At 56.2% G+C, this 15,270-nt stretch overlaps 1 protein-coding gene across 1 annotated transcript; it reads right to left on the reverse strand.

Annotated features, from left to right (window-relative positions):
• Positions 1–3,861: 3,861 nt before the first annotated feature.
• Positions 3,862–9,173, reverse strand: BDKRB2 (bradykinin receptor B2). Its single transcript, XM_040975556.1, has 2 exons — positions 9,100–9,173; positions 3,862–5,047 (listed from the first exon to the last, which is right to left on the reverse strand). Exons 1-2 carry the CDS (start codon positions 9,171–9,173, stop codon positions 3,937–3,939), a joined length of 1,185 nt encoding a protein of 394 aa, XP_040831490.1. The 3' UTR covers positions 3,862–3,936.
• Between the last annotated feature and the right edge of the window lie 6,097 nt (positions 9,174–15,270).

Here is a 15,270-nt window from a genome sequence, read left to right on the forward strand (position 1 = left end):
ACAAATAGCACTCAGGCGCTAGCTCCAGGGGCCCCACTTGGCTCACAGGCTCCTGGGCTCTCTCTCTAGTATCGTCTCGGCCTGCAGCAGCTGGGAACTCAGCCCAGCTGGGCTGACCTCCGGCAGTGGGGAGAGAGCTGTCCCCTTGTCCCCAGCTGTGGTAGACCCCCTCTTTCCCATCACATGAGAGTGGGCTGCCCACTGGGACTTCCCATACACTTTCCTCCAGCCTATCCTTCTGCAAGCTGACATGCAGGGGACACTTGGATTTGTCCCTTTGCAACACAGCAACCTGAACCTGGGGGACCATGGCCCCCACTCTGTGGTCTTGCTGTGACCCCCAGAGGCAGACCCTCGCAGAGCAGGTGGCCCTCAGGCTCCCAGTGCCTGCTGGCCTCGCCTGCCTAGGCGTGTTTCCCAGGAAGGACCTCCCCACGCTGGCCTGAGCTGACGACCCAGCACCAGGCTCAGCCCGGTCCCAGGTCTTTGGTGGAGGAACCCCCCTGGGTCTGCAGCCCAGGGAGAAGGAGAGTTTAGAGCTGAGCTCTTTTCCGTCTGGGCAATGGGGGAACCGAGAATTCCATGGGTAAGTGTACCCCAAGGCAGCACTCAGGAGGGACTGTTACTGGGGGTAACTGCTCACTGTGTTGGCTAGGGGCCAGTCTGAAGGCCTGCCAGGCTCTGTCCATACACAACACTAGGCTATGACTTGGTCCACGAGTGACAGATGCAGCCTCTGTCCCCACTAAGTCCCCACTGAGACGGCCCACTCACTTCCCCCTCTCCTTACTGTGGGGTTTGACCAGGACAAAACCAGGAGCTAGAAACTCCATTCAGGACACACCACATCCCCTCTCACCACAGGGCCCTTGCATGGCTCTCTCTCTCCTTCCGTCTGTAAATCTGCCTCTCAAGAAAAAAAAAAATAAATAAAAACATATTCAATGCTCAAGCCCCCTGCCCCCATTACTCACTGTTCCTGTGAGTACCACTTAGCCCCGAAGCTTGGGCAGGCCTTGTGCAGGCTCTTGGCATGGTGCAAGGAAGGCAAACCAACAGTGTAAGCCCCAAGTGAGGGGGGCTCTGAGGGAGTGGGGGTGTTGGTGAGGGGTCCCCCATCTGCTGGTTCACTTCCCAGATGCCCACATCACCCGGGGCTTGCCAGGCAGATGCTCTGCCTCAGGGGCTGCATGGGGAGCTCGCACGTGGGTGGCAGGGACCCTGGTACTTGAGCGAGCACTGTTGCTTCACAAGGCACACCTTAGTAGATGGCTAGAATCAGCTGTGGAGCCAGGATTTGAACCCAGCACTCTGATACACAGTTTGGGCATCCTGAGGGCTGCACTCCTGCCTTGCCTTGCTCCAAGGAGCAAATAAACACCCAGGAAATGCTACTGTGGCACCACAAAGCTGTTCAAAGGATACGGTGCGTGGATGGCCATGGGCATGTCTGCCTGTTTCCTAACCTCTCTCCCAGCAGTCACCCACGTGGAATTGTTCTTGTATCCGTCTGCCATCAGCCTGGATGTTCAGCAATGAATGGGGCATGAACAAAAGGAGTTTTCCTTAGGAACCAGTGTGTTTTTAGTTTTGTTTGTAAAGATTTACTGCTCACTTACTGTGAGTTGTTTGCTGTCCAAACAACTGACCAATCAGGTCTCCCCTGTGGCTGGGGCTGAGACCCAAACCCAGGTATTGTGACCATGAGATGCGGGGCCACCTAAACTTAATTATTTAGAGACCATCTTCCCAAATAAAGCCACAAGCTCAGCTTCCAGGTAGACACAGGTGGGGGGAGATACTCTTTGTCACAGCTTCAGCTCACTCAGGCTGTGCAAACCCTCCAACATGGCTAAGTGACCCTGCCCGTGCTTAGGGTACGGCAGAGCCAAGGTGGCACTCAGGCACCTGGCTCCTCAGCCAAGGCGGTCCTTTTGCAGGTCACTGTCTGACTGGGCCAGGCATCCTTGCCATGTCATCTTTCCATTTCACGGAGGCGACAGATGTCAAAGATAGGGTGAGTGGGTGACTTGGGGGATCATACGGGTCAGTGAGTGGCAGAGTGAGGTAGGTCCCCAAGGTCTTCTCCCACAGTGGAATGTTCTAGCTCAGTGTCAGGCAGATGGGAAAAGTCAGACCCTCGAGGCAAGTGCTGCATGAGTCTGCGAGAAGTGTCCAGACCAGGACGGTGCAGAAGAGGAAGGGTTAGTGGCTTGCTGGATGCTGTGGGGAGGCAGGGGGGGACATGGCTGCTGATGGATGTGGGCTTTCTTCCCGGGGTGAGACTCATGTTTGGGGATGACGTGTGACTGCGCAAGTGAGGGAAAGCTCACACAGCTGAGCTGGACGGCCTGTGCAGGACGAGCCATGAGCCTCGCAATGTGTCTGCCCCCGGCTCTGAGGAAGCCAAGTTGAGGCTACCCTACGGACACGGCCCTGGCTCTTGAGCCAGCCCTGCAGAAGTCACTCAGCTCCCAAGCGCCCGCCTTGGGAACTGTGTGGTCCCAGCAGCACATGCCCTCCTTCTCAGCCTGTTTCCACACCGTGGACCTGTGATTGCCCGGAGCACCTGCATCCCGGCGTGGCTGTGGGGATGGCATTCGCCGAGCAGCCGGCAAGGGTGGGGCCTCCTGGGCCTAAAGCAGAACTCAGGGCCTGTTTCAGGAATTGCAACAAAGGACAGATCTGCATGAAAACTCCTCATCCGTTTATTAATGCGGCATGGAGAGACGTGGGTTTACACAGGAAACACTGACCATGGGACAGCTTTTGAGGTCTTTTAAAGGACTGTGTTCTTTATTGGGGAGCCAGCACAGTACCGAGGCACCCAGGGGTACCTCCAACAGTGTGAGGACCCCTCAGTGACCACTGGGAGGCGGCAGCCCACCCCAGTCCTTGGATGGAGGAGGGAGTGCTCCAGGGTAACGTGCAGCCTCTCACCCTGCACTCACACTGCATAGGCACCGTCCATCGCCCTGGCTCCCCATCCGGGGTCTCTTCTAACACAGCTGTTTCTCAGCCTTCACATCCCTGTGTCCCCACTGGGGGTGCCTGGAGAGACCTTGTGTATACATAGCACCTGTTGCTTTCCAAAGCCCTGTGTGCCCGCTGCCTCTGCTCTTCATCGCAGCAGCATTGTTACAAAAGAGGAGCCTAAGGCTGGGACGTGGCACCTGGGCGCCTGGCTGAGCCAGGACCTCGGCTCCTGCTGCCTCTGCCCACTCCATGTCCCCATAGAATCCGGCTTGGGCACCTGGCTGAGCTGGGACCTCAGCTCCTCGTGCCCCTGCCCTCCCTGTGTGCACACGGCGTCCAGCTTGGCGACATCCTGAATGATTCAGAGGTTGCGAGTGCCCAGTCATGCTTATTTGGGTGTCCAGGATTCCAGGTTCGTTCAAGACACAGACTGTGTCTTTTCTTGCTTCCCTCGTGCCTGGGGTGGCACAGCCAGCAGGTGCTGTGTCTATGCCGACCTGGTTCTCCTTTGCATGGATCACCTAGCCCATCATGGAGTGGGGCTGCAGGACGTTGGCCTCCTGGGTTCCCACCAGGGACCTCTCAGAGTTTAACCTTCATTAATCCAAACCCCTTCAAGTAATCTGGGGTGATCACCAACACTCGGCTGTGACCCCAAAGCTGGGGTGGCTGCTCTCCCTGATGATTGGAGCTGCCGCAGTGTGGCAGGAGAGCCACTGTCTGGAAGGAAGCTCAGCCACTCCAGTCCCTGCCTGCAATGCCCTCCGCTCCTGAGACAGAGCAAGCTGGTGGCCAGGGATGCCAGTGAGCTGTTGTGTTTTGCGCCCTGGGCAGTGCCTGAGGGCGCCTGTCCTCATAGCCACGCCCATTGCATTTTCTCATCACTGCTTCCCAGGCCCCTGCCACAGAGCTGAGCTGCCCCTAAGAACCTGTGTGCTTGCGTGGTAGCCCGGGGCGGGGTCACTGGCTGTTCCTTGTCCACTCTGGCAGCTTGTGGACTTGGCGGTCCACTGAGATGGAGGTTCGCAGCGTGCCCATGGAGCTCTCCATCTGTGGGGGTTCCGGCACGCAGCCCACCTTGGGGCACGCCCCCCGGTAGACCTCGCGGGACTTCTTCCTGAAGCGCTTGCCCACCATGACGTACACTAGCGGATTGAGGCAGCTGTTGCTATAGGCCACGTAGGTGCTGATCTGCGTGATGACGTCGACGACGTGCTCGTCCCAGCAGCTCGAGAGGACGCCTAGGCGCAGCAGCGTGTCTAGGAAGGTGCTTACCTGGAAGGGCAGCCAGCACACCACGAACAACAGCAGTACGGCCAGCACCAGCACCGTGGCCTTCCTCTCTGTCTGGATCTCCTTGAACTTCTGCATCTCATTGTTGCGCAGCACCTGCAGGATCTGCACTGTGCAGAATGTGATGACCCCCAGGGGCAGCAGGAAGCCCACCAGGTTCAGCAGCACGTTGGTGAACACCTCCCAGGAGCGTGACGGGTAGGCAATCACACAGGCTGTGACGTTGTAGCCCTCGTCTGAGTACTCCCTCATGGTCCGGAAGGCCAGCATGGGCGAGCTCAGGAGCAGGGTGCACCCCCAGATCACCAGGCTGTAGAGTTTGGCCCAGCGTACCCCGCGCATGCGGCCCATGGACATGGTCTTCACCAGGGCCAGGTAGCGGTCGATGCTGACCAGCATCAGGAAGCAGATGCTGCTGTACAGGTTCATGTAGATCATGGTGTTCACCACGCGGCACAGGGCCTCGCCGAAGAGCCAGTCGAAGTTGTTGGCGATGGTGACGGCCCAGAAGGGCAGCCCGCAGGCCAGGATCAGGTCGGCCGCTGCCAGGTTCCCCAGGTAGATCTCGGCCACTGTGCAGCTGCTCCTGTGCAGGCAGAAGACGCTGAGCACAAAGATGTTCTCCAGGGCGGCGAGGACGAACAAAACCCAGAGGAAGGGGGCCTGAATGGCGTTGAGCCAGCCCCACCACTCGGTGTCCGGGCAGTGCTCGCCCTGGGGAGGCGTCCCATTGAGAGCAGGTGCAAGCACTTGAGAGGTGACGTTGATCATCTCCGCACTGAAAGGAAGTGGAAAAGAGGTCGTCACACCTCCTGGTTCCTAGAGTCAGGAGGGACTGTGGGACACGGGCAGGGGAGGGCCAAAGTGGCTCACACACTTAGTGGACATCAGGCTGGCCCTCAGGTCCTTTCTGGGCTGGCCCTCGGGGCTCAGGTCCGGGGACCCCTGACACTCTGGGGTCTTAGAAATCCCCCCTTTTCTTGAGCCTAACCTGAGATGGCCTTGCTCTCCCAGGCTAGTTCCTGGCCAGCATCCACCACTGGCATTAACAACCAAGAGCCTCAGGCACCTCCTGGAAGCTTCTGTGATGAGAAAACCCACAACACATTCTTTCCTTATTGCATGGACTCCTCCCGAGGGAGTCGTTCATCTCCTTGCCTCTCCCAGGCTTGCCACAAACCAGTGATTGACTGGCATGCCAGATGGGAAGAGTCCGGCCTCATCGCGAGCCCACAGTCCCTCTGCCCATGTCTTGTCTCCCTAACGAAGAACATACCCCATGTCAGAGGATGCCAGAGTCCTTCTGGGTTCAGATTCTGGCTCCCATATTTATTAACTCTGGGACCTTGGCCTAATCTCAATGACCCTCAATGACCTTACCCGTGAAATGGGAATGAACCTTTGTAGGGTCACAGTGGAGACCCGAGACAAGGGGTAACCTGCGCCAGCCCCATGTGCTATTGGGGTTTGGACATTGTTGGTCCTCTCACAGGTTTCTGGGTTGGGGCTTGGGCTTCAGGGTGGTTTCCTGAGAAGATAATATGGAACCCTCTCAGCTGCATGTGCTTGGAGGAATCCTGGTCTCCTGAGTGGGTTGTTGGAAAGCAGGAGCCTGACCCCTCTATCTGTCTTTAGCTTCCTGTTTTGAGACCCAACCCATCTTCTCCCACACTCTTCCTTGGCCATCTGCCTCATAGGATGCAGGGCAGAGCAGATCCAAGTGCGCACCCCAAACCCCACCTGCTGAAGGTAGGACCAGCCTCCTGTCTGTGTCCCTTAGCCCAGCGTGTGCCAGCCTCTGCTTCATCACAAAGAATCCACTGATGAAGGAGTGGTACTGTTAGCCCGACAAGCTGCTAACCCCCAGACTCAAGGAGGCATCTGTGGGGCTGGTGCTTTGGGGTAGCAGGTGAAGCAGCCACTCGCAGAGCTGACGCTCTGTACGGGGACTGATTCATGTCCTGGCTGTTCCATGCCTGATCTGGCTCCCTGGTTATGGCTGAGAAAGCATTGCACCCACGTGGGAGACCTAGAAGAAGCTCCTGGCTCCTGGCTTTAGACTAGCCCAGCACTGATCATTGTGGCCATTTGGGGTTTGAACTGTAGGTTGAAAGATTTCTCTCTCTCTCTCACTCTGTAACTTTCCTTTTCAAATAAATAAATAAATCTTAAAAATAAAAAAGAACTCATTTACTTCCTCAACAGATAAAACTCTGTTGGGAGGGATTTGTTTAGAGAAATTCCAGGACCAGGCAGAGAAATTCCAGGTCTGGGGCAGAATCAGCTCCCATCTGCATCTAACTCCCCACTAGAGTGACGGGAGCCCACCTGGCCATCCTATGGAGCGTGGCATGTTGACCTGATGAAGGCCAGGAGCTCCACGGAGCAGCCAGGGGCTTGGACATGAGATAGGCACACACCTTTCAGCTCTAATTTCAATCCATAAGAAACTTCACCCCTAACTCCTCCAGGAGCTGCCCAGCTCCTTGTTCTGCAGTTGGCCGTAAACACCTGCTTTCTTCTATCACCCAATGCCAGCAATTGGCTTTCTCTGCCTCGGCTGAGGGGCCCAGGTTTGCAGGTTCTACAACAACCCTCCCTTGTTCTGTGAGAGTGACTGCCTTGCCCTGAATCTCCACAACTCTGGGCTAAGTCAGCCTGTCCTGTAGGAAGTTTGCCTGCCCCAGGTACCTTGTTGTACTAACGCAAAATGGGATGACGTTTGCATTTGGCTCAATAAACCCTAGTGTTTTTGCCAACTATTAAACAACCATTGTCAAACAGCAGCACCCACTGTTTGCAGGCTCGTGCTTCAGAACCAGCGGCCCCAGCAGTAAGCCTCCTTCATGCTCAGGCGAGGCTCCCAGGTCAATGGGCAGGGGCTGCTTTCTAGAAGTGGTGTTGTCCGAGGTTCATTCATCTCTTCCCCCAGCCAAGAGCCAGGGGTTCGGACAGCCCTCGCTGTGTAGTCTTGGATAAACTGTGTGACCTCTCTGAGCTTCCACCTTGCTTTCTCTGCTCTCCCTTCCGTGACAGGTGCAAGGTGCCAGTCACAGAGTGGATTTGGGAACGGGCATTTAGCCTGTGGTTACGATGACAGCATCCCATATCAGCTCCCGACTCCAGCTTTCTGTTAATGAGAGAAAGGAGAGAGAGAGAAAGAAAGACAAAGAACCTAAGAGGGGCTATGAAGGCACAGGGAAAAGCTGGCCACTTGCTGCAGGGGGCAGGGCAGGTCCTCCTGGTGATGTGCAGTGTGGCCGAGAGCACGTAGACCCAAGGAGGCTCTTCCCAGCAGGTTCGGTATCAGGGAGGGCAGTCTGAGCCACAGGTTACATGAGAGATGCTGGGATTTTCCAGGAACAGCCCCTCTGCCTCCCAGAGTAGCTGACTGGCAGCCTGGAGCCAGACTGCGCATTTGTGAGTAACCCCTTAAATGAATGCTTTCATCCTGGAAGCATTCTGCCCTGGGCTGGGCATCTGGCCTGGACACAGGAATCCCTGGGAAGATTATTGCCTGCCCTGCCCAAGTCCCTGGTAGTTGGGGCTCAGCTTGCAGGGTACGGCGTGTGGGACACTGGACCAGAGTGGTGATGGGTGGAGAGCTTGGAGATGACTTGGAGCTGGATCTTGAAGGATAAGGAGGATTTCAACAAAGGGACAGGGAGGAAAGAGGACAGACCAAGCAGAGAAAGATGTGGAAACACTGCTGGTATGTTCTAGTTCTAGAAGGTGGCATTGGATGCTGGGGTGGGGGAAGGCAGAAAGAACTAAGAGAATAAGGGAATAAGAGTGGCTCTCCTGGATGCTCTGGGCGTGAGGCTGTGACTCTAGGACACTAAGCATGGAGACAAGAGTGTGGGGAAAAGGTTCTAGAACAGTCTCTGTGTCCAAGCTTTGGAGCTCATCCTCCCTTCAGAAGGAGCGATCTGGCTCCTCCGCCCCAGCTGTGGTGCTCTTAGGGGTTTGTTCCCTACCCACGGTGGCCACAATGGTGTGAGTCAGAAAGCGCACGGCAGTTTCCTCGCTCTAGGGGAAGCCAGCCACAGTGACACTCGGCCTCTGTGAAGCCTTCCACCGTGGCTGACTCCTCAGTCTGTCCCTCCTGCAGCTGAAGCCCAGAAGATGAGCTGTGTGCTCCATGCTCCCGAGTGCTCTGCAGGGAGGACCTCCAGTGGCCAGCCACTTCCGTCCAGCCCTTGGCCTGGGCTTGTGGAGCTGATCCTCACATGGCTAGTAGGTGACAGGAGAGCAGAGAAGATGAAAGGTGATGGGAAGACTCCAAGTGGGTGTGGAGTTGGGAACACTGGTGCCAGGTGATGGCAGCCAGCTGACTGTCTCCACGGGAAGGCTGCGTTGGCCATGGGACCCAGAGCCCAGGCTGCCCTGCTCCAGGACTGACCTTGCTTTCCTCTGCTTTGGTTCTGAACTAGCTCCTTTCAGATCCTCTCTGGAGAGTGTTGTGGGTCCCCTGCATCAGAATCTGCCACGTGCTGCAGACATTCAGCGTGCTCGGCAAGGTGGCACACGTGGGATGCATTGGACATGAACTTCAGAGTGCAACTCTTTGAGAGCCTTCATTTCCAGGTTCATCAGGAAGAGCTCCCCTGTGACAGCCAGAGTGGTGCTCCTCTCTACCCATCCCAGCCCCACAGATCATCCCTCGGCTCCCGATGCTCCTGCGGCGAGTGAGCTGTTGGCTCTGGACTTAGCATTGCCCGTTCCTTCAACCGTTGTCCAAGATGTGAAGTTCCAGGTCTCCTGGGGCTTCTCTAAGTTGTCTGCACCCCCCGCTCCTGCACAGTGCCTGGGGGGCACCCTGTGACTCACCCAAGAGAGGCCATGGTGGGCACGGGGTCATCATAGGTAGACAGGAACATGGAGGCCTTCCAGGCGGCGAACATCTGGGCTCAGACGGAGATGTGAGGGAGGTTGCACCTGGGCTGACCAGAGGAGACAAGATGGTGAGAGGGCAGCAAGGGGCTGGCCGCATGAAGCCCTCATGTTCTCCACCAGGGAGGGGAACGGAGCCTGTAATGTGAGGTGCCTCCTGCATCCTGGGTGCTGTGGTTGCTGTGGGGAGAAGAGACACAGCGCCTGCTCCCGGAGCTTGTGGTGTAATGGTGGAGCCAGACGACAGTCACTGGATCCTCGTGGCCAGATCTGAGTGCCGTGACGGCAAACGCAAGCTTCCGTGAGGGCACCAAGCAGGGTCCCTGCCCAGTGTCTGGGAGGCCAAGTGGGTGCTGCAGGGGACAGCTGAGGAAGAGCAGGAAGGCGGAGCTTTAGACAAGAGCTGACTGGCCCCCCAGGCGTTAGTGCTGACGTTCAGGCCCCACAGTGAGGCAGTTAAGGCAGGAGCTTTGCCTGATGGTAGTGATTGGATGAGAGCGTCAGGGTGGGACGACTGAATGCTGGTGGCTTTGGAAGGAGAAGGACAGAGACCAGCCATGCACATGTGCTGCTCCTTATCGCTACAAAGGGATGCTTTGTGTTGTCTTGGGACTGTGAGCGAGGAGACCATTGCTGATGAAGGCCCCTAGGTGCTGCACCTGCCTCGAAATGACCTCTTTCCTTTTCAAGCTTTCTGCCGCAAGTATTTTGCTATAGTGATGGAAAATGGAGTAGAGCAGGAGTAAAGGATGGTGGCAGAGAGAATGAGTGAAGGAAGAAGTGGTTTGCTTTTTTTTTTTTTTTTTTTGAGAGAGAAAGTGAGCTTCTATAATTAGTTTCCTCCAGTGCTGAAGCTGCACCAAGCCCAAAGCAGGAGCTGGCAACTCCATCCAGGGCTTCTTTGTGGATGGCAGGAACCCTGTCCCCAGAGCCATGATCTGCGGGCATTAGCAGGAAGCTGGAATCCAGATCACAACCAGGACTCAAACCCAGGAAGTCCAATATGGGATGCAGGGCTCATAACGGACACCTTAGCTGCTGAGCCAAACACTGCCCCAGCATGAAAAGCTTGGCGTGAATGTGTGCTGGGCCCTGGCAGCTGTTGGAGGTGGCACTGTGGTGGGATGAGCAGGTGCTGCCCATTCGTCTGGGCAGGGGGTGATGGAGATGGAAAGCACAGCCCTGGTGACACACACTTGCCTGGGGATCAGCTGGACACAGAGGCTTGGGGTGGGGTAGGTGAAGGAGGTGCTGAATGACCCCAGGTGCTGCCACCTCCCACAGAGGGAGAGGGGGTAGGGGATGACTTGGGAGAGGGGAAGAGCACCTGTTTAGCCTGGAACCTGCATGCATGTGTCAGGCCCTTTTCAGAGTTCCAGGTGTGGCTGTGAGTGGCAGAGGTATCCTATATGGGTTGGGGCCTACTGTGGGGGACCATGATGGGAGTGAGTTAGATGTGGGTCTTCAGGGGCTTTGAGCCCAATGCGAGGACAGTCACAGATGAGCTTGTCCTTGCCTGCTGGTGGTCACTGGTACAAGGCACTCTCAGGCTCCAAGCCTTGGGGTCTCTCCTGCAGCTCAGGTGGGAAGGGAACAACCTCTGCCCCGGGGGCTCTCACTGATGATATCTCTCTATCTGAATGTGGGTAGAGCTGCAGGCGCAAGAGAGCGGGGGTGACTTGTCTGAATCCTGTGACTGGGGAGAGCTGGGGAGTGGGGCTGGGTTTCAAGCCCTCTTTCTATTCCATACTTCGTTCTCTCTCCAGGACCCTGATAATCTTGTACTCTCGCTTAGGGTGGATGTAAAGTGTTGTGTGCGTGCACACGTGTACGGGTGTCACCATGGGTCTGCCTGTCCCAGCTTTCCCACTTGTGAACTACAGAAGTGTGCATAAACTTCATCTTCTAATTCAGTTATGGAGCATGGAGATCAGGCAATGACAGCTCAGGAAACTTGTGCACATTACGGAGAGAAAAGGCAGAGGTGTCAGCAGGAAGTGAAGTGGGAGACACTTGGTCAAACACCAGGAAAGATTGAAGTGGACCCAGAAGCAGAGTTGAGAACAGGATTCGCCACTGCAAAAGACGCCATGAGCATCAGAGTCCCCCTGCTGCCTCCGGAGGGGAAGTCAGGGAAAAATCCAGTAGCTGACCTTTCAGAGGGGCCTCCCTGTTCGTGGAGAGAAAATTCCAAGGTTAGGGGTCACATGTGAAACATCTGTATAGAAAAGCTCTGTAGAGGTGGGCATTTGACCTGGCAGTTAAGATGCCATTTGGAATGCTCATATCATGTAAGGCAGTGGCTGGGCTTGAGTCCCGACTCCACTTCCAATTCCAGCTGCCTGCTAATGGGCACCCTGGGAGGCAGCAGGTGATGGTTCAATTACCTGGGTTCCACCCACGCAGGAGACCTGGACTAAGCTCCTGGCTCCTGGCTTTGACCTAATCCAGCCCTGGTTGTTGTGGATATTTGGAGAGTAGATGGGAGACCACTGCTTGCCTCTATGACTGTTAAGGCTTTTTATGAATTGTTGAACATCTATCAGGTGCTAGAAATTTGGTGGGGAGGGAGAAGACCCCATGGGGCACCTTTGGAGTTGGGCATGTACTGAAGGGACCTCGGTCCACCTGCGGGGCCTCCCGTCCCCCTGGGACATTGCCAGCTGTGAGGCTCACTATGGGGAGGTCCAGTGCTGACCTCAGTCATGAGTCCTCTTGCTTAGGTGCTTGGCTCAGTCAGCCCAGCTGGATCCTGGCTGATTCAGTGTGTATGCAAATGGCTGCATACACTGCTCCCTTTCCCAGCATGAGCTCCTTTCTCCCCATGCCCAGAGAGCAGGAGGTGTAAGGACTGGGACAATTTGGGAGCCCAGAGTGACTCTGGTGGTTTTCTCGCACCTCCCCTGGCACTGTATCCCAATCAGAATCCTGTATAGGAGAGCTGGCGTGTCTGCTCCCGGTCTCCTCCTGACTTCTCCACCCTGGAGGGTGTGACATAGGCTGTTTGCCAACTGGCTTGCCTTTGGGCTCAGCCAATGAGAGCCAAGGGAGGGTGGGGAGCTGGGGGAAGAGGTGACTGACTGCCCCAGCTCTGTTGCCAGGGTTGAGCCAGAGTTCATAGCTTCTGCTGGATCAGATCATGAGAACAGGAGAGGCGGGGTCAGGCCATGACTATCCTAACCTTGGAGCCCCCCGAAGCACAGCTTGCTTCTTGTAGGGGCTCCCTGTGCTGCTCACGGCCATGGAGAGAACCTCAGGTGGACGCCTCTCCATTTACCGAGTTTAACTAAGCCTTCCTGCTGTGCCTGGTGGGTGCATCTGGGCTCCTCCAGTCATGTGGGATGGGCTGGTGGTTGGATGTTCATCTCTCTGGGCCTCCCTGTCCTCATCTACAGAACCAGGAGGATCCTCCTGGTGAGACCAGGAGTGGGGGAGGAGGAGGGGACTCTTAGCATGACCTGGTAGGGAGGGGCACAAGAGAGGCTTCCTAGTGAGACCCGGTGGGGAGGGACACAGGAGGGACCTGCATGGCCAGGGTGGGGTCTAGGAGGCCCCTCCTGGTGATACCTGGCAGGGTGGGGTAGAGGAGGGTCCTCTGTGGCCAGATTTCCTCACTTTATTTCAAATTTGTTTGTACTTACTAGACAGGCAGAGAGACAGAGGCAGCCATATTCCCTCCATGGGCTCACTCCCCAAATGGTTGTAACAGTTGGGACTGGACCAGGATGCAGCAGCAGCCAGGACCTCCATCCTTGTTTTTCATGTGGGTGGCAGGAGCCAAGCTCTTGGACCATGACTCCAAGGTGCGTTAGCAGGAACCTTGAGTTGGCAGTGGAGCCAGGATTTGACCTCCACTATGGGCTGGGGGTATCCCAAGTGGCATCTCAACTGCTGAGTCAAATGCCCACCCCTCTCCTCATTCTAAAGGGATGGTTTGGGTATTACATCTAACATTCTGATTCACTTGTACACATCTCGCTCAGAAATCTGTCCAAAAAAACTTGCTTTAAAGCTATTTCCCTTCACTGACTCATATAAACACTGGCTCCGGAGCCATCAGAAATAAATTCCAGTCTCGTCTCAGAGCCAGCCCATTGGCCTCCCAGGAGCCTTCCTCTTGGGGCCTGGGAGGCTGTGACCTCACTGTGCATAAAGTCATCATCTCACAGACCCAGGGCCTCCTTGTTGTGGGGTGCTGAGGGGACAGGGGACACACTGCTCCTGGCATCTGGAGGGAGTTGGAGAAACAGCAGGTGCTGGGAGGATCTTCCTCAAGCAGGTGACGGGGGGTCCCCACTTGCTATCTCTGGGGTTGCGAGGGCCCCAGGTAGGATGGGAACACACAGCCTTCTGTCCTGCCTTGCTGGCCTCTCCTGGGCTTCAGCCACTCTGCGCTCCTGACACGTCCGGCGTAAAGGCATGCAGATTGGCCAGCTTCCTCCCACCTCTGTTTTCTGACCAAGGCCCCCTCATCCACAGGGATGCAACAAAGACCCACTTGTGCCTTTTTTCCAGTGAGTTTACCCTACGCCACAGGAGCTCCAAGCAAGCACTGAAGAGGGTGGGAAGGAAATGGGGGGAGTCCCCTTCCCCTGTGCTCTGTGGCTGCGAGTGGGAGCCAGGAAGCATCTCTGCACACTGCAAAGACCCTTGAATCCATAGGTCTCCCCTTCTGATGGCACCCCAGGGCCCCAGCAGAGGCCTGGCTGCCTCTGACACCTGCCCAGCGACACCTGTCGCATCCTCGCCATGACTGGCACACACCGTCAGGTCCTCATGTTGCAAACTCATTTCCTCCTGGAGGTGGCAGGGCGGGCAGGTGCAGTCCTCGGGAAGGTCACAATCTCACAGGACCAGATTCACCTCGGGGCCAGCCTGCATCCTCTCTCTTGCACCTGCCCTCACTGCCCTCCCATTTTCTGCCATGAGCTGAGGTAGCATCACACCCTCCCTACAGGTGGCTGCCCAATCTGGGCTCTCCAGGCCCTTGTACCAAGAGCCAGAAATAAACCTCCCTGAGTCTCAATGATGCGGGTTCAGGGGTCTGTCACTGTCACACAAAGGGAATCAGCCAGATTCTCACAGCTCTTCATCTCTCAGACCATTTCTTGTTTCAAGCCATGTTTCTTGAAGGACAGACGCTACTTACTTTCTGTTTAGGTAGCTGAGAGGAAGTTGCAGTTCCTAAGTAGTAAAGGGATATGCAGGCAGGTTGCACAGACCTAGTGGACCCAAACACGTGTGCTGCCAGGACCTGTGTCACCAACTGGGGGACCCTGGCATGCACATCTCACCTCATTCTTCTCATGGTCTGATGGGGCTGCTCCAGAACCTTCCCCTGCCTCTGCCTGCTGCTGTATGGAGCAGACAGGTCAGTGGTCAGTGCGGACAGGTACAAGACAATGAATTTTGCCGACAGCTCTTCCCATACTTCCCACTCCCAGCTCCAGGTCCCTCTGCCTCGGTCACACCTATGGCTGTAGGACTGTAGGACTGAGGGAGTCTCTGTTTCCTGCCATCCTCCTGGCAGGCCAGCTACATCTCCCAACCCTGACTGCAGTGCTGCGCCCCACCAGCCCTTCTGATCCCGGGATCTCTTGAGCTGCTCTCCTGGTGCAGCCTTTGCATTTGCTCCTGGCAATAATGCATGCACATGTGTGCATGCAAGCATGCATGTGTGCACGTGTGAGCATGTGTCTATGTGAGCACGTGTGTGCTCATGTGTAAGCTTGTGTGTGCCTGTGAGCATGTATGTGTGTGTCTGTGTGAGCACATTGTTCCTGTGTGTGGATGTGTACCCATGTGTGAGCACGTGTGTGCCTGTGTGTGGATGTGTACGTCTCTGTGTGAGCACGTGTGTGCCTGTCCCATTACAGCCTGTGTCCCTCAAGGGAAGGGATTGGTCCTGCCTCCATGCTGTTTCTGAGCAGCGTGCAGAGTGCACACGGAGTCAGCAGAGGTTCATCTCCCCAGGGACATCCCAAGATGTTTTTGGAGACAGGTGCCATGAATCAGGTCCAGCAATCTCCCTTCCTGGGGCAGTGTTCTAGGAGTCCTATAGGCTTTGGGTTGTCCTAGGTCCATCAGCCCTGCCTGTGAGCCCTGCCC

The sequence above is a fragment of the Ochotona curzoniae genome, unplaced genomic scaffold (genome assembly GCF_017591425.1).
Source record: "Ochotona curzoniae isolate NIBS_2020 unplaced genomic scaffold, NIBS_Ocur_1.0 contig_2688, whole genome shotgun sequence".
Taxonomy (NCBI): Eukaryota; Metazoa; Chordata; class Mammalia; order Lagomorpha; family Ochotonidae; genus Ochotona; species Ochotona curzoniae.

What these genes read in the sequence shown, in the direction of transcription:
- BDKRB2 (XM_040975556.1), bottom strand. Translation starts at nt 9,173, where the DNA reads ATGTTCGCCGCCTGGAAGGCCTCCATGTTCCTGTCTACCTATGATGAC. An exon ending in CCCACCATGGCCTCTCTTGG is followed by an intron (nt 5,048 to 9,099) that starts GTGAGTCACAGG and finishes ACTTCCTTTCAG; the next exon opens with TGCGGAGATGATCAACGTCA.